This window comes from Punica granatum, chromosome 4 (genome assembly GCF_007655135.1).
Source record: "Punica granatum isolate Tunisia-2019 chromosome 4, ASM765513v2, whole genome shotgun sequence".
Taxonomy (NCBI): domain Eukaryota; kingdom Viridiplantae; phylum Streptophyta; class Magnoliopsida; order Myrtales; family Lythraceae; genus Punica; species Punica granatum.
Window position 1 is genome coordinate 27,908,588 of NC_045130.1, and position 18,907 is coordinate 27,927,494.

General features: G+C 37.7%; 2 protein-coding genes, 1 long non-coding RNA gene and 1 other non-coding gene across 5 annotated transcripts; 1 reads left to right on the forward strand and 3 right to left on the reverse strand.

Moving 5' to 3' along the window:
- Positions 1-571: 571 nt before the first annotated feature.
- On the reverse strand, positions 572-1,332 carry LOC116202679. The gene is made up of 3 exons (XR_004156129.1): positions 1,237-1,332; positions 996-1,132; positions 572-615 (listed from the first exon to the last, which is right to left on the reverse strand). It is a non-coding gene; the product is annotated as an uncharacterized LOC116202679 (long non-coding RNA).
- A 1,716-nt stretch (positions 1,333-3,048) lies between these two features.
- TRNAW-CCA lies at positions 3,049-3,120 on the forward strand. Its single transcript has one exon. It is a non-coding gene; the product is annotated as a tRNA-Trp (tRNA).
- Positions 3,121-8,082: 4,962 nt separating this feature from the next.
- LOC116204267 lies at positions 8,083-8,451 on the reverse strand. Its single transcript, XM_031536346.1, has one exon. It carries the CDS (start codon positions 8,449-8,451, stop codon positions 8,083-8,085), a length of 369 nt encoding a protein of 122 aa, XP_031392206.1.
- Positions 8,452-9,999: 1,548 nt separating this feature from the next.
- Positions 10,000-18,703, reverse strand: LOC116203351 (phospholipase A I). 2 transcript variants are annotated; one of them, XM_031535040.1, is made up of 18 exons: positions 17,867-18,703; positions 16,845-16,992; positions 16,619-16,697; positions 16,352-16,505; positions 16,041-16,250; positions 15,715-15,960; positions 15,472-15,634; positions 15,123-15,383; positions 14,909-15,030; positions 14,409-14,570; positions 14,056-14,248; positions 13,818-13,954; positions 13,298-13,436; positions 12,919-13,152; positions 12,358-12,811; positions 11,203-11,419; positions 11,006-11,095; positions 10,000-10,859 (listed from the first exon to the last, which is right to left on the reverse strand). In XM_031535040.1, exons 1-18 carry the CDS (start codon positions 18,404-18,406, stop codon positions 10,401-10,403), a joined length of 4,008 nt encoding a protein of 1,335 aa, XP_031390900.1. In that variant the 5' UTR covers positions 18,407-18,703; the 3' UTR covers positions 10,000-10,400. The 2 variants fall into 2 exon arrangements, with proteins under 2 accessions (XP_031390900.1, XP_031390901.1); XM_031535041.1 differs by having other exon boundaries at positions 12,919-13,125; positions 17,867-18,406.
- Positions 18,704-18,907: the final 204 nt, after the last annotated feature.

Sequence of the window (18,907 nt, forward strand, 5' to 3'; positions counted from 1 at the left end):
ATATGCACTTTCAGTCTCCCGGAATCATCCGATAAAATAGAAACAATAGAAAGGAAAATATATATCCAACAGCTATACTTTATATATATATATATATATATATTATATAGATGTGTTGAACTGTTTTGGTGCTGAGGCTTTGAGGTCTCTGAAAACCTATCATCAAGCTGGAATGGCATAATTAATCTTTCACAGGCACTTTTGAAGGCTTCAGAATTGCTTTGAATGTATTCCTCTGTTGCAGCGTCCAACTTTAGCCATACTGCTGGATCAGTTTCATCCAGCTCCATGCCACAACCTTCGTCAACTGGCGGCACATGCAAGTATTTGCCATCTTAGAGAAATAATGTAGCTATTCTAAAGAACGTTTTATGAAGAGATCGATCTTGAACTAAAGAAAATGAGAATAAAAGGACACACCCCCTTGTCTATGTTAACTAGGAAAAGACCAATAGATGGAGCAGAACACGACAATTACCTGGATTATCGATGATACTGTATTTCAGGAAGCACTGGAAGTAACGTACTCAGAGCTTCCTCCACAAGATCAATAGAACAGGCACTTTCGATCAAGACTTGTCCGGTATCCAGATATCGCCAACCCCCTTTTCGCACCTATGATAACAGACTCAATGGTACTGATATGTAGCAATGAACTACTAATGCAGTCTCAGAATTCCCAGGTTGCTGAAGCAATCAGCCATCTCTGTTCATGATGTAACCAGCATTCTTAGCTAATAAAGTAGAAAATTAAGGTAGACCGCAAAATTTGCTCATATATAAAAAAAAGTGTATATATATATATATTTGGATAAGTAATTTGCTCATATATTACTTTACAGGAATAAGGGAGTTGAACATAAACGGATGGAGCAAGTATCAAGTGCCAACAAAGACCAGCTGCATAGCCTCAGCAGGAGTTTCAAATCTTATAAGTTGTATAGTGCCACGCGGAACGAATAAATGTGACTATAAAACCTTAAGGTATTTCATACCTTTGCTGGAACAGAACCACATCCAAGTGAAACAAGACAGTCAATTTTTGTGTCAGGCCACAGAAGAAGTGCTTCTCTAATAGCAAAGACTGTAGGGTTGTTTGCTACTATTGCACCATCTTGCCTCCGATGAATATCTATGGAATATTTCAAAGAATAAGAAAGGATTAAAAAATTGGAGACAGAAAAATGGCAAGGGAATAGAAGATTAGAGTAAATTGATAGGAAAAGGGTATTATACCATAAGAGAGATCATCAAAGATAATATGGAGCTGCAGATGACGCTCTAATAGCACTTAAAACATCTTGACTTCGAATTAAGAACAAACATCTCTATACCAAATTCTCTTTATCGCCTTTAGAGTATCTTCAGTCAGTGATTCATTATTATATTGAGGACTCTTTAACGACCTATCTGAGTGCTGAGACATAATTTCTTAATACCTTTTACTTAAAGTTAAGTTTATGAATAATTAAAATGCTTCGCGATTTTTTTTTTGTTATTTAGGACTATGATCGTGTTTTTGGCTGGCCATACACAAAGGGTGCAAAAATATGCTATATACTATTATATAAAAGAAACTTTTGGTGTTCCGATACTGTTGTAAATTGTAGAAAAAGTCCAGAATGTCCCTCAGTCTTAGTTAAACGAAAATATGTTAAATAACCGTGTAAGACAAATTTGTCCATTTCATGATTATATTTTTCACTCTCTCTTTTCTAATTGAAAACATGTGTCCACTTTTTATAGTGTCTCTCCTCTCACTTTCTTTTTCCTCCCAATTCTCCCCATACACGTTCTCTCCCTTTAATCTCCCTACTTCCTTCTTTTTTTTCCTCCCCTCTCTCGCTTAAATTTCTATTTTTTCTACAAATTGCCCATTTCTAAATAATAGAAAGAATACGAGTGATGTGCTAACCTTATCCATGCATATGAATAGAGCACGTGAAAATGTTCTATTATCAATTGTAAATAACAATTTCAAAAAAATAAAAATCTTTCTTAATCTGCGTGGGTTAACGTTCTAGTATATTTACATTGATAATGATACGTTGAATCCTTGATTTTGGCAGGCCCATAGAATATAGGGCTCAAGCCCGAAAATAAAGGGTTATTGGGCTGGCTCTCTGGGCCAAAGCCCAACGCAAGGGGACGAAGCCCAACCCAACTATTTTTAATGGGAGCTTTCTAGTAGTGTGGTGTGGGGGAACAACTTTCCTTCTCAAGTAAAGGGTCCTCAGCTCACTCTCTGGCTCGCTGCCGGCTCGGGACTCTCTCTCCCGAGCCTCACTTGCCGGAAAACTTCATCCCCGCCGTATCCGCCACACAAACCACCACTCCGTACCGTCCGATAACCTTGGCATTGTCATATATAATATATTATATATTATATGATAATCATGAGCATGTGACTCAGCGACAAACTGAACTTTTAGTAAATGAACTTTATATGTAGCGTTAAAGTTTCTAATCTGCTACAAGTATTTCGTGCTCATATCAAGTCGATACCTTACGAGATCAATCAACAGGCATAAGATACCCGCACGTTTGCCCCAAAAAAAAAAAGAAAAAGAAAAATATATGCCCCTTCCAACCCTTTTGCTAGCCAGCTTCTAGCCCCCCTTCAACGTGTTTGCTTGTAAACTTAAAAACCTCTCCCCAATCCTCATTGCCCCGAGCTGATATTCATTATAAGTTCCTCCTCGATGCTCTAGCTGATGCTCCCACATCTGGAATCCTTTGGCGCCCGTCCACTTATGTATTTGCATTGGATGAAAGGGGATTCGCTTTGATATCCCCGGTTGGGTATGAAAGCAAACATTCCTAATATACTAAGCAAATTTCTTCGTTCCTTCCCTATTATGATGGCATGTGATCGCTAATTGTATTTCTGGCTTTTCACGATTCGGGATTAGTCTCCAACAATTGGTTCAAGATACTTCGTTGTCTCACCCAAAAAAAAAAATATATATATATATACTTGATGGTAAAAATGGCAGATTTCAAAATGTTCTTTCAATTAAAATAAGTTTGGTAGTAAGAAGCACCAGCGGATCCGTGGCGCAATGGTAGCGCGTCTGACTCCAGATCAGAAGGTTGCGTGTTCGATTCACGTCGGGTTCAATCCCCCGATCCTCAAACGGGTCCATCCTTTTTTATTTTTTCAATTTTTTGAACTTTTCCTGGTTTAATCGTAACCGTCCATTTCCCCAACAAAATCACACGATCACACGGTGCGTATCCTCCAACCCATCCGATCTCATGTCTTCCCATCCGCAGAGAATCGAGAATCCGCTGACATCACCTCATCTTCAACCCCGCTCTGCTTTCCCCCCGAAATCCCAGCGATTAGCTTCACAGTCATATCTATAAAAAAATAAATCTATATCTAAAAAATTCGTTTCTAAAAAAAGGCTCAAAATCCGATAAACTTAAGAATCGGTCCTAGAATTCTACATATGTAAGTTTTACGAATAAAAAATAAATTTCGTTTTTCTAAAAAATAAAAAAATCCAAAAAAATAACGACTAATATCACAAATCTATATTTATTTATTTTAAAAATCTAAAATTTAAAATAAAAAATAAAGAAAACTCAAATAAAAAAATAATGAACAGTCTCTCAAATTTATATATATTACTAGTTTCACGGGGTTTACAAAAAGGTATAAGAAGGGGAAATTCAAAATTTTTCTATTTGTAAAACTAACCCAAAGACATATTAGAAAAATAAGGACAAATAAGGCGTACCTAATTGTGATCTTATCACGATGTGCTGATCTCGGTTCGTCAATTGAGTGCTCCAAGTGTCACGCTTTTACTGATATTCACACTGACTGAATCGATGGATTTTCGAGATTGATGGTGCTAGCGGCCAACCCTTCAAGGAAACCATCAGTGCAATTCTCATGACTATTAAACTCATGGACCTATTCGAATCGAACTTTTAGATTCGAATTTCCATACACACATACACGAATACACATACATATATACACATACACATACAAAGACACATATATTTGCACCCATACCCGTACACATCATATGTATACATATACACACTTCCATTCATCACTCTTTCAAGCCTTCCTCCTATTCCCATTCCTATTCTTCATATTTATAAGTAGTCTTGGGGCTTTAAGGTTGAATGGAAGACCATGTGTAAGCATGCATTGAAAGCAGGGAGATTTAAGGTTTTGAAAATATGTGATGTTGTGTGAACAATTAACTCTACTTATAGTGCGTGTACTTATACAGAGGAAGCATTTCTCATGCAATTATCTAATTACTAAACTATGACCCATTGTTTTTGTTATTCTCAGGAAAAATAAATGCAAACTAATTAAGATTTCAAATATACATCAAATGTCGCGCTACACACGGGCACAAATTCTAGTGTAATATAAAGAGATTATACATATATCGCGCGAAAATTATGATGAAAGTCAGAGTCAATATACAACTACAATGAGCAAAAAAGCTACTTTTAGCCTCTATATTTATTTCCATAAATTTTCTGAAACAAAAATAATTTATATCATAACTTTTTATTATGAACACTTGTATTACATACGTTCAATATTGAAAACTTTCGAAATCATTTCATGGAAATATTTAATAAAAATTAAAACTTATAATTGAATAACTTTCTAATTATTAAAATCAATTTAGAAAATTATAGATAATATTTTATTATGGACTATTGTGTTATAGGGGTATTTACCTAAAATGTCTCATGGTTTGTCCGTTTTGTCAAATCTATCCTATGCTTTTTTTTGTCAAATCTATCACATGGTTTACTTTTTGTATCAAATCTATCACGGCATTATCTTTTCCGTCGACATCTAACGACCGTGCTAACGTGGCGCCTACGTGGCAAGTGTGGCCCACTATCTCTCCAAGTGCCACGTCAGCACGACCGTTATATGTTGACGGAAAAAATAACGCTGTGATAGATTCGATGCAAAAAGTAAACCATGTGATAGATTTGACAAAAAAAGCATATGATAGATTTAACAAAACGGGCAAACCATGGGTCATTTTAGGTAAAAACCCCTTGTGTTATATATATATTTATGATTGAAAATTCGTAATCTCGTTTTGTAGAAATATTTCATGAAAAATGAAATGAAATTTGATTAACCTTTTTAATTAGTAAATCTATTTAGAGAATTATCTCTCTCTATATATATATGAAAATAAAATTCCGATCTGAATTCTCATGCCGCCACATTATTAAAAATAAAAAAAGGAGCTATCTCATGTTACCACGTCATCGATTTACATCAAGAAAATTATTATATACTTATAAAGAAAGGAAATATTCTCATATAAATTGTTACAAATTTAATTTAATTTAATTAATTATGTAATAGTAGAACATATAAATTATATGTATATAGCTCAACATAATATATACAAGGGAAGAAATTATGTAGTAGAATATATACGTTGTATATACATTGGTAAATATATAGATTATTTACAACGGAATATAGTCTAATAAGGGCATTACAATAATTTATTGTCTTTTGCACTTAATGATAATATGTATAGATTACATAAATATAATTAAATATATTATACACCATTAAGAAAAATAAAATAGATGCATATATATTAACGTTTGTATATTTAAAGTTTTCTTATTTAATTCAACGTGTGTGTATATATATTGCACGAAGAAGCAACAAAAAAAGTATAATATTGAAAGCATATATATATATATATATATTCCAATTATGCATATCTTATTTCGGTATTTTAAATAGTCTATTTCCTTTTATTAAAATTAGACATCTCTCTTTAGTTGACCATAAATACGTGTTTTGTACTACTTGGGTTCTTCGACAAGTAACAAATGGTTGTTTCTTGAATGAATCTCGTTTTTCTCTCTCTCTCTCTTTTCTCCTCTCTTTTTTTAAAGTGAAATTATCACATGCAAATTTTCTCTTCTATGATCAAAGTTCCCCAAGCCCCAATCCAGATTCAAGTAGCAAGGGATTCGATAGACCCTATAGATTTAATAAACAATAGATTCTTGAATGAAAGTCGTTTCTTCTCTTTCTTGTGATGAGTTGTCACATGGGGATTTTTCCACTAAGTTTGACAGGAATAAATGGAACATTCTCGAATGAAGGTCGTTTCTCCATTTTTATTTTTGATGAATTTTCACATGTAAATTTTTTCACTATATTCGAAACTTCCCAAGTCACGCTCCAAATTCAAGTGGTGAGGAATTTGATCGACCCTATAAATGCTACTCTACAATGAGATGATGTCTTACCTACATGAAAGCAATATATACAAGAAATGATTTTTTATATATATTTCTTAGGAGTTTTGGTCAACAAATAAATTTTCATTACGGTTTTTATTACGATATCGATAACTATATCACATAGAGAAAATATAGTATGAACAATTAGATAATAATTATTTTATTATTATTTTGCCAAAAATAATATTTTTTTAAATAAAATTGTTGTAATTTTATTTATTAAGAATCCAAAAATTCCTTATTTTAATATTTAACCGTTTCACAAATAATTTTTTTTTTATAATAATGAGATACTACATAACTATATTGAATATTGATATTTGATATTTTGAATTGATGATTATTTTGTTTTATTGGATATTATATAGTTTTGGGAAATTTCGTTTTGAGTTATACATCATATCCGAGAAATCGAGATTGACACTTATGATGTTAAAGATATAAATATACGCTATTCATTAAATATTAAATACAAACAAATATTATTTCTTATTTCTTATGATTTTATTTTTATAATCCATAATAATATTATATATATCGAACTGTAAGTTATAAAATATCCTAAGTAGGTCATTTTTTCCTACCCAAATTTAAATTTTGTTTCCTTTTTTTTTCATCAATTCAAATATATACTTTCGAATTGTTTTGGTTTTCTAGAATAATATTTTAGATTATGTAATTTCAACCTCGAACTTATATAAAACTTATTTATTGTCACTTTGGTGAAATAAAGCAATACTCCTCAACACAAACTAAATTATGACAATGTAATATGATTACTATCAATATAATATTATAACGAGAATATTTTAATGGAGAAAATTAGAAGCATTTCCCGCGCGTTGCACAGGTCTTCATCTAGTTTATATTCAAGCATTTAAGAAATACAAAATGTATCCACCGGAATATATATATATATATATATATATATATATATATTGTTCAAATTCTACCTCACTATCTGCATTATGGATATACTGGGTTGTCTTTCATGTGATAGGATAGAGATAGTGAGTAGCAAAATTCCTCTTCTTTTTGCGGTGCCAAAAGACCCTCGGCCATTCACAATGAGATCAAGTCGTCCTTACCGAATTCGTGGTCCTTGGAGAATAGCGTGCAGTACGCAAAGCAACGCTTGTAGATCGAGAGAAGATAGAAGTAGCTGAGCTTCAAAGCCTGGGGACGCCGTTAGTCTCTTCTAGAAGATCCGATTCTTGAAGAAACTAATGGACGTATCATCGACTCATCTTTCTTACAACCAAAGACGTGCGAGTTCATATTGTATTTAATGAAATCAGAATATCGCTCGTTCGTGCTCTTTCTTTCCGGTGTTTGGGACTCGGAAAATTGGTCGCTTGAAGATCGTCCATATGAAACAAGTCTTGGGCATGAAGCTCCCGATGATGGCCATTGGCTTCTGTCGGCAGAGGGACCTCCAAGAGACAGTAGCAGAACTCCTTGGGATGTCTCATTGAACAGAAAAGATTCAAGCCACATAGGATTCAGACGACAGCAGTTTTTTGCCCCTGTTGTCGATTCGATGGACCCAGAAATCACCGCGGAGATCCGGACTAAATCTGAACCGTAAACTGGTTCCTGTGTTCCTGTACCAACTGCCAACGATTTGTTTCCACGAAATCCATGAAAATGGTGACTACTAAAGCAGATAAGTTGGTTTAACCATTCCGTTCACCTGTTGATAATTATACTACAATCTGTATGATGCAAAGATCTTTAGGACTCCTCAAATAAAGCCCAGATAGTGGGAAAACTAAAAACAACAAAAAAAGAAGAATGATTTGCCTAATAAGATTGGAAGGTCTTGAACTCATCCCTAAGGATCATGTAATTGAAGCCACGGATATCGTCCGGTCGTTCGATGTCCGATGCATCCGATGGTGAGCACATGCTTGATCGGAACCCTCCCCCGACTCTCTGCTTCTTCCTTCTCCAGCTCAAGCCAAAGAACCAGAAACTGGGCCTCGAGGCCTGAGCCTTACAGTGAATAGAGTTTGAGCCCATCTCTAGGGACCGTGCAGCCTGGGGTCTCTTCTGGGATCTCCTCTGATCGCTGAACTCGACGGTTCTGAAATACTCGATCTCCTTCCTAATGAGGGACCCAACTGTTCCTCGTGTGCCCACCGCGACCGGAGCAGCCGGATTAGCTGCCATCTTTGTGAGGGATGTCTTTAGGAAGGGATGGGGAGTAATAAGATGAAGTCTGTGGGGAGTGTTGCCCATAAATATAAAGGAGGCTTGTGGAAGAAGAAAGTGAGAAGAGGGAGATTGTTGCTTTGCTTTTTATATTTATTTATTTATTCCTTCTTTTTTCTTTTCTCTTTTTGAATTAAAAAAAATCCAAAATCCCATTATAAGAAAATAAACAATTCAAAAACAGCAGCCTGACTAGTTTCATCACTAAATCGGACCTAAAACTTCTAGATGTGTGGTACTGTAATCGGACCTAAAATTTCTAGATGTGTGAGACTGTATTACACTACTTTTTTTTTTTTTTTTGCTTTGGCTTTAGGTTTTGGGTGGGAGTGTTTGTTTGTTTGTTTGTTTTTTTTTTTCCTTCCCCCTCCCTTCAGGGTCTCTTTGAATTGATAATTGTTTCCTGCTGTTGCTTTTATTTATTAAAGTTGAGATGCGTTTCTTGTCGGGCATAAAAAGAAAAGAAATTCAAAGGTTGGGGAAGCATTAGATTCAGGGCAAAAAGTATGCCACCACAGACATCGACATAAATAACAATAGAGTATCCTATACGTAGGAAATGCAGGGTTCGTCTAAGATGTGCCGATGAATTACTCTTCGGGGTGGGGTCAAGCCGTACGAGTCTGATAAGGTTCATCATACATAAATTTAATAATGTCATCTAGTCAAGTAATGAGGATGTTTCTTAAAAGATGGATAGATATATTTATTTGCTAATAAGAAGGTTTGCTTTCTTTTTGCTCACTCACTAGTTCCAGCCTAGCCTTCTTGACGGGATGGGATCCCCATCAAAAGCATCGTCCTCATTCCTCTCCTTATCTAAACAAGGTTACCATAGCGCGTTGCTGCACCACGACAAAGTATTTCCGTCAATTTCGAATTATCGTAGGATATATAAAACGAATGAGAAAGAACTGCATTGCTCTCAACAAGTATATATTTGATCAGAAACCGCGGCTGTCATTACAGAATTGCTTGAAAAACCATGATCATCATCATGTGTGTGTGATCCGATGGAACTTGATGGACTGTGACCTTGCACCAAATGTACAATGATAATTCTTCCAACCATGCCCTTCGCATTTTAACTTTGGGATCGATCCTTCAATCATTCTCATCTTCTTCCAACTTTTTTCGTTCTAATCATTCCTTTTATTGTGGTGTTGTGAGAGGCCTGCAATCGATGCCAAGCCCCCGCCATCATTAACATCATCCCCTCAGTGATGTGAATCATTGCCATCACCAACCCTTCAAATTCTTTTGTATTTTGAATGCGACCTTCTCAAAATCTTCACTTATATTATACCACTTAAAAACCCTAGTTGAGCTCTCCATTTTTTTTCTTTTTTTCCTAATGAAATTCAAACAGACACTCGAGTCGAATTGACTCGGTCAACGGACTTGACTTTAATCTTCAACACTATTACAGACAATGCTCTTGTTGATCAAATTTTAAATGATAATAAAATATGCACTTTCAGTCTCTCGGGATCATCCGATAAAATAGAAACAATAGAAAGGAAAATATATATATCCATCAGTTATACTATATATGTGTGTGTGTGTGTATTATATAGATGTGTTGAACTGTTCAAAAATTCCATCAACATTCTTTCAATGAAAGAATACAGAGAAAGAATTTGCCTCTTTTTTTTTTTTGTGGGGGGGTTGGGGCGCTCATCAAAATTTGAATAATTCCCCTCTTACTCTGTTTAACTCTTTATGAACATATACTTCTCACCCTCTCTATAAATTGCTTTCTCCTTTTCTTTACTATCCATTTCACAGTATAGCATCACTTGCAAAATGTAAGCTCTCTTCAGGCCCATGACCCTCCCTCTTAACCGGAAAAGAAAAGCGTAAGCTCTGTCCTGCTAAAATGGACAAAAAGTAATAAGAAATGAAAACTAATGATTACTGGGCAGATGGCAGGAGTACCTCACCCTCCGATGAGAAGCGAGAGCATGTTGGAGGGCGACTTCCACGCTCGCCCCTTCCCGGAACATTGAGTCATACAATTGGCAGACAAACTGAGACAGCTCTGCCTCATCATCGTCCCAGAAACCCTTGTGGGGGAGATGGTTGTCCTCACTACTCTCAGGATTACTGTCCTCCCAATCACTCATGGGGCTTGTGGGCTCTGCTTCCTCGTCCTCATCAACTTCTTCCTCTCCGATCTCGAACCTTCCGTTCTCTAAATAGTCAAAGTCTCCAGACTGGAATGCTGTGAGGTGGGACTCGGGAGGGGGGTCAGTTGATGGGCTTATCACAGCTTTGGCACCCGAGTCTAGGAAAGCCTTGATCAGAGTTGGTGCAGGGCCATACATCCCCGTGCAGATTATAATCCGATCTCTCCAAGCTCCAACCTGATGAGTCCAGCCATAAGTCATCAACTTGGGAGAGGGGGTTGTGAATCACAACTCATTCAACACAAAATATTATAGATTCAGATTAATCCTCAGACTATAGAATTCTAGTGAGTCTGCAGAACTGTTAGACTAAAACAAGATACCATCCAGCGAACGTCATCAGCAGTCAAATGCATGGAAGGGACTGTCCTTCGAAACATATATGCTGCTATCTCTTGGTCATCTTCCATGACCTATCCAAAAGAGGAAAAAGAGATGAGAGGAAATCTCCTACTGGGGGGGAGTGGGTGCGGAAGTGGGAAAAAGGAGAACAGACAGGCAAACCCAAAAGAAGCCATACCTGGGTTTGACGTCCAATATACCGGTGAGCAACACATCCTATTTGAAAGTATGGTCTGATGGCAACCAAATCAGCGACATTTGAAATGTTTGAAAGCTGAGATACAGCTTTCCTTTGATGGCTCCGAACCATTGAGAGCAAGCTCATCTTCACACTCTGCAGGAACCTATCTGCAAGTTCCCCAGGCTCAGCTACCACAAATACGTCATTTTGCCAACTGGAGGGGGGGAAAAAATCCATTCCCATAAGTTAGAGGTTTACACCACTTTACTTCTTTTAGACTCGGGTGGGATGATAATATAATAAGTAATTTAAAATAAATTAAATAGTACAATAAAACTAATTAGAAATTAAAAAACAAAAAAAAGGAAAATATCAATGGGAAGAGCCTTCACAGGAATGACGAATATTTCAAAGTAAACATATACTAAAATGAGAAAAGTCTGCCATAATCATAAATCCACTTGGGTCACAATCAAACAAATTGGTCTTAGAAAAAAGGCGAAAATAGAAAAAGGCATATAACAATATAAATTACATAACAATTCTTCATTGCACTAATCGGAAACACCCTGACAAATAAACTAGACAAGCCAAAAGAATCAAACTAAAAGAATGATCATTGATTTTACATGTAGAACATACTTAAATCAATCACCACATAGGATATTACATTATCATCAATGCTCCTAATGATAACCCATGCAATGCTGCAGTATTTATCTTCAATTTTCAGATATTGGGAATAAAAGAAAATGTTAAAAAACTGGTGTTGCACCTTCAAGTCCCCAAATTATAATATAAAAAAAATCTAAATAAATCCCGTCAAAAGGGCAGCCACATAGATGCTTTACTATTGTTCTAGTTTCTTGGAATGGAACTTGTTGATCTAGGTGACATCTACCAGTAAAAGAATTTCTATTCAATCATTACTTGAAATAAGACAACGGTGCTTTCCTGAAACCTATGTAAAATAATGATAAATAGAAACTACAGTTTAATAGGAAAGCAACGTTCATATTGAGTATGATTTCCCAGTTTCACCATAATATTTTACCTAAAATCATGGCACAAGATTCCATAAAAAAAATGACACAAATACTTATAAAAAAAAAAAAAGGCACAGCCTAAACTTAATGAAGATGGAAAGTTGACCTTAATATCAAGCCAGAAGAATCAGTCTGCAGAGCCAAATGAATGATGCCAACTTGAGGCGAATTCTGTAACTTTTCATGCAAGGCGCGGACTGGTATAGAGAGCTCTCTGGGTCCTGAAGGAGACTTTGGAGGTGACATTACTGGCTTTCCATCTAAGCTTAGTGGTGGAACCAGATCGATTCTGCCGATCCTCTGGTGGCTAAGATCAGGACTATAAATAAGAGGGCTCGATGGGAAGCTTCCGGTGAACATCGGTGATGTAAATGGTGTTGGGAATGCTGTTGGTGGGGCTGCCTTTGAAGCTCCGAATATATCGTGCCCAGAAGATAACCTAATGGTATTGCTGGAACAGAATGACTCTAAGGCACGAGCATGGTGAACAGTTCTACCTGAATAGGGGCTATTTGATGCTTCAAGTAGGAGTACATTCCGCCTCCAACCTAAAGAAGGGCCTGGATTTTATCATCAAAGGAGAAAGTGTCAAGGGAAACAGAGTCGGTTAAAAATATATGAACTTTAAAACTTCCTGCATTAATTGTAACGAAACATATAAAGGGACCTGAAGTAGAAAGGGCAGCTTTCGGATGGTGCTGAGGCTTTGAGGTCTCTGAAAACCTATCATCAAGCTGGAATGGCATAATTAATCTTTCACAGGCACTTTTGAAGGCTTCAGAATTGCTTTGAATGTATTCCTCTGTTGCAGCCTCCAACTTTAGCCATACTGCTGGATCAGTTTCATCCAGCTCCATGCCACAACGTTCATCCACTAGCGGAATATGTGAGTATTTGCCATCTTAGAGAAATAATGTAGCTATTCTAAAGAGTGTTTTTATGAAGAGATCAATCTTGAACTAAAGAAAATGAGAATAAAAGGACATATCCCCTTGTCTATGTTATCTAGGAAAAGACCAATAGATGGAGCAGAACACGACAATTACCTGGATTAAATCGATAATACTGTATTTCAGGAAGCATTGGAAGTAACGTACTCAAAGCTTCCTCCACACGATCAACAGAACAGGCACTTTCTATCAAGACTTGTCCAGTATCCAGATATCGCCAACCCCCTTTTCGCACCTGTGATAACAGACTCAATGGTACTGATATGCAGCAAAGAACTGCTAATGCAGTCTCAGAATTCACAGGTTGCTGAAGCAATCAGCAATCTCTGTTCATGATGTAACCGGCATTTTTAGCTAATAAAGTAGAAAATTTAGGCAGACCACAAAATTTGCTCATATATATATATATATATATATATATATTTTTTTTGGATAAGTAATATGCTCATATATTACTTTACAAGAATAAGGGACTTGAACATAAACGGATGGAGCCAGTGTTAAATGCCAACAAAGACCAGCTACATAGCCTCAGCAGGAGTTTCAAATCTTCTAAGTTGAAGAGTGCCATGCGGAACGAATAAATGTGACTATAAAACCTTAAGGTATTTCATACCTTTGCTGGAACAGAACCACATCCAAGTGAAACAAGACAGTCAATTTTTGTGTCAGGCCACAGAAGTTGTGCTTCTCTAATAGCAAAGACTGTAGGGTTGTTGGCTACTATTGCACCATCTTGCCACCGATGAATATCTATGGAATATTTCAAAGAATAAGAAAGGATTAAAAAACTGGAGACAGAAAACTGGCAAGGGAATAGAAGATTAGAGTAAATTGATAGAAAAAGGGTATACCATCAGAGAAATCATCAAGATAATATGGAGCTGCAGATGAAGCTCTAATAGCTTGCCATACGTGATGCTTACAACTTCCAATAAAAGCACTGCGTTTGTAGCCAACTTGAGCACTAGCAGTTGGTGAAGCTAAAGTAGTGATGCCCGAACTTTCTGCTGTTGCAAGAGGCACTTCCGGTGTTCCGACAGGATACTGTAAAATGTCAAGAAAGAATCTGGTTAGCAAACTGCTGCAACAATAAATTAATATGCCAATAGCAATAGCCGCATGAACGCACAAACAGACACATATATAGGTTATAAACAAGTTATACAGATAAAAGACAAGTATCGAAGTGGAGCTCACGCCAGACCTGATAATTGCGGAATAAGAAAGGCTGAGCTGGCATCATGCTCACCAAAGTTGAAACTATGAAAACTTTGGGAATGTTTTTCACTGCAGACTCTATTAAAAGATCTCCATCTTCATCAGTGCACATTTCTCTCAACAGCCTCTCGAATTGATCTGCACTATGCTGTAAAATAAACTGTTAGACTTGCCTTGTCAGAATTGAAAGAAACTAAAGTTCAGCATGAACATGACATGAAAACAGTTCTATGTTTTAATATATGTTCAGGTACCCGAGAGTTGTCATAAGGATCAATGTACTGACTTAACAAATCCAAGAATCATATAACAAAGTAACCACCATGTTACTTAGACATTCAAGACCAAATTGTATTGATTAAAGAAAAGTTTAAATACTAACTGCTTATAGATTTTTCAGATCCATCCAGATAGAACCCCAGTCCCACAATATGTACAAAAGAGTTCCTAGAAAAGTAAATGACTAGAGAATATGAGCATACTTACTTTAGAGCCATGCACGACAACTCTAAAACTTTGGGATGAACTTTTGTAGAGCTGATCCAACTTTTCTCGCCAACTGGCAGCTTCATTGTCCTTTGGCACAGGATCAGCGAATACCAGTTTGCCTAGGGCACAACAAATCAATAGGCAACTGTTATCAATTAAGACAATACTTAATAATATATACTTCTAAGGATGGGGTGTCGTGTATGCTCACCAAGGTTTTTATATATCTCTTCACACTGCTCCAGGGTCATTAGCTTGATAGCAAGGGCAACAGCAAGCATTCCTCCAGTTGATGTGCCACATATCAGATCAAACAATTCATGTATCCGCTTTCCCGTACCCTTCTCAATTTCTTTAAGCATTTGAACAGTAGCCAGACCTTTCATGCCACCTCCATCCATTGCAAGAATGCGCAATCCTTGTTTTGAAACTGGTCTACCCCTTATGGAACGCCGTAGGTTTTCATTCTCTCCTACACACCCAAACAATATCAGCTTCATATTGTTTCACAAGAAAGAAGGAATTGAAGGTGAAACTAAATACAGGGTGTTGATACGAACCAAGAATTGCTAAAGCCCGAGCAGCTGCTTTATTTACACGTGGTACAGGTGTAACAGTTAGCCGTAATAGTAGTTCGCGCAAGCTTTCAGAAGTAACCAGAACTCGACGATTCTCTAAGCAAAACCCCAAATTTCCAACCGCTAGCAAAGCTAGCCTTTGCACCTAGTTTAAGAAAATATATAATCATAAGTTAATCCATTACAGAAAGTAATATAACTCATAATCTGTAGCCAGGAACTTACCTCAGGATCTTTATGAGCACACAATGATTTTAATGATTTTAATACATCCTTGGTCAACATCTTCTGTGATACGGTATCAGAAGTAAACGCTAAACTTATGACTACTTGCAAGACAGATATCACTTCTTCAGCCATGAAAGATCTCAATACGGTTTCAATTGGTTTCATAATGTCACATTTCATCAACTGCAGTGCCACAGTAACATCCGCGGCAAGAGATGAAAGAGCAGAGCATGCTTGCTCAACCTGCAGGAAGGAAAAATAGTTAAAAGTTTGATGCAGTCATGAAATCGGGGAATATTCTGACAAAGCGGCCGAGGACATACCACATGTCGATTGTCACTACTGATCATGCTTATTAGCTGTCTCACAGCATTCTCATCTTTACCAACAAAAATGCGGTTTCCCTGGTCTTGCATTATCTTTGAGAGTGCAGATGCTAGTAAAGGGTGATGGCAAGAAGAAAAGCGGAATATAAGTGAGAAAAATGCACTTAGCTTGTGCCTAGATGCAACAAAGTAAGAACTGTTTTCCATCTGCAATCACCCATGAAACAAATGTAGGATTTTAAACAGTGTTTTTCAGCGAAGGGAAAATAAAGTCAACAATGCTTCAATTTTTCAAGCAGGACTGTTACCTCTATCTGTACATTCACAGATCTCAGATTCTCATCAGCCACAATTCTAATATTAGCAAGAGATAAGTGGCGTAATTTGTGTAGGGGCAGAATTTCAGGAAGGAATTCCAGAGGATTTCCAAACAGCCGAAGAACTCTCAACTCAGCCATAGCCCTACAGTTAAGTTAAAAGCACCATCACACCAATATTTTGAAGATAGGGGGAGAATACATGTTTGCCATGTTTCTTCAAGCATCAAATAAAAGAATAGCATTGAGTAAGGCGACCTGAAATCAAGAAGAGGTCGGACAAGCTTATTGTGTTCTAACGACAATTCCACCAGTTCAACGCACTGTCGAAGTTCCACTGCTCGTAATTTACAATGAATATCATTGATTAATTTGCAGAAGATCACCTTAAGAATCTGAAATAGAATCTGCTTATCCTATGTAAGAGACATCTACTAGTCATAAGTGAGAACACAATCCAGATACAAAGTAGTTCATAGCTCACCAGGAACGGAAACCAGCATATTATTGTCAACCCTCAGAACCTTCAGATTCTTTAAATCCCCAAGTTCAGGTGGCAATACGGAAAGCTTATTGTTATCAAGATACAGCTTCTCAAGGTGAGGCAATCGAGTTATCTCTACAGGGAGTACCTGTCAATGATGAAGGATGACAACCAAAAGGAGTCAATTCCTCACCTTCAAACATCTTACGATTGACCTATACAAACAAACTATCAGATCTCTCCATCTTGAGCCATAATGCATTAAAACATTGGTCTCTTGTTTGACATTCGGGGGGGTTGGGGGGAATTTCTTCTCAGTCAAGCAAGTCATTCCCATTAAAATTTGCCCGACTTTGAAGCATGATGAAGGTAGGACAGATAAAATCACAGCAGGTTCTCGACCCAAAGGTCCCATTTGGTATGCAGGAGCATTCCATCCTTCCACTCCATCTTCTCTTTTGGCATCACTCGTGTAAGTTTGGGAAGGACATTCCCTCATGATAACATGCCTTTTTTAATTTGATCGGATGAATATTCCCTCAAAAAAAGAAAAGCAATGGTCATTACCTCATTTCGACTACTTTTTGTGCAAGTATCATATATCTTCTTTTAATTTCATATATCTAAGAATATATATCATATAGAATGATATCTTGGTAAATAAGTCTAATATTATAATTATGTTCCTTCATATTAATATGTTCAACAAAGAGATTTATTTCTCTCAATACCATCGCATTCATTCTAAAATAACATTCCATTCCATTCCTTTCTCCACATAGAATAAAACAATTGAAAGAGTATAATGAAACCCATCTGGCCTCTTCACGCAAACCGGCGGCTAAGACATCATCAACTCTCAAGCATTCTCATTTGATGACCAAGTTCCTATATCCTAATGAAAGCACATAAACGAATCCCATTCCCAATGAATATATATACAGATATAATTAGGATCTATTCCTCGAATTTTTACATATTCCGATTTCCAATCAGATGATGAGAAGAAGATGAATACTGACCGTCAAGCCGCAGCTACTGAGGCTGATCGCAGTGACAGTCCTCCAGTGCTCTCCACAGCCCACATTGCCCTCTCCACTGGCTGCCGAATCAACAAAATTCCACCGCAAGAGCCTCGTAAGCACCCCCATCCCATCGTTCTGCTGACCCGAGCCCGCGGACTTGCTCATAACCACCGCTTTAAGCGGCTCTCTCCTCCTCACCACCTTCATTTCCACGCCGACATTCTCATCCTCCTCCTGACAGTTGAGCTCCAGCACCACAGTATCCTGCGGCATGGGCATCGCCACCATCAGCTGCGACTGCAGCCTCAAGGCCACCTGGTCCTCGTCATCGCCGGCCGTCCAATCGAGGTCGATCCTGCATCCCGGGTCCTGATCTCGCGGGGACAGTGAACTCAGCGAAGAATTCGACGAGGTCGACGTCTCCGAGGACACCGACGTCCGATTAGCGATCTCGATGGGGGTAGGATCGTCCGTACCGAAAGTCAGAGTCAGGCGGAACACCTCGGACGGCCTCTTCCACCCCAGTCCCCACGACATTGTGACGGAAATGCCGTTCCTACAAGAAATCTCAGTGCCTCATCGCCTGATCCGACGCTCACCGATCGAACTGAACCACGGCGCATGCCATCAGCGATGAACTGCAGCCCATTACCGGTCAGAGAAGCCGGAGGGAGCAGCACGGAGACGAAGCTCGGAAAGGGTTAGGGTTTTAGGGAGAAAGGAGGACATGACATGGAAGGTCCATTGCGCGAGGAGATGAAACTGAAGAGAGTCCGTCTGCTAACAGATATCGGAGCTCGCTAGAGAAGAGAAGGAAGAAGGAAAAACTGAAACAAGAGAGTTGTTTTTGTTTTATTATTTCAGCCGTCGCGGGGGGTATGCGGCTGATACGACGCAGTTTTGAGGGTCTCCGGGCAAGAAGTTGAACGGTGCCTCTTGATGTCGTTTTTGGCATATGCTTGAAGCTGCTTTCGTGTCGTCGTCGCCGATTAATAACGGGAATGACGACGGCAAGATCCCGTGTTCTCGACACGTATG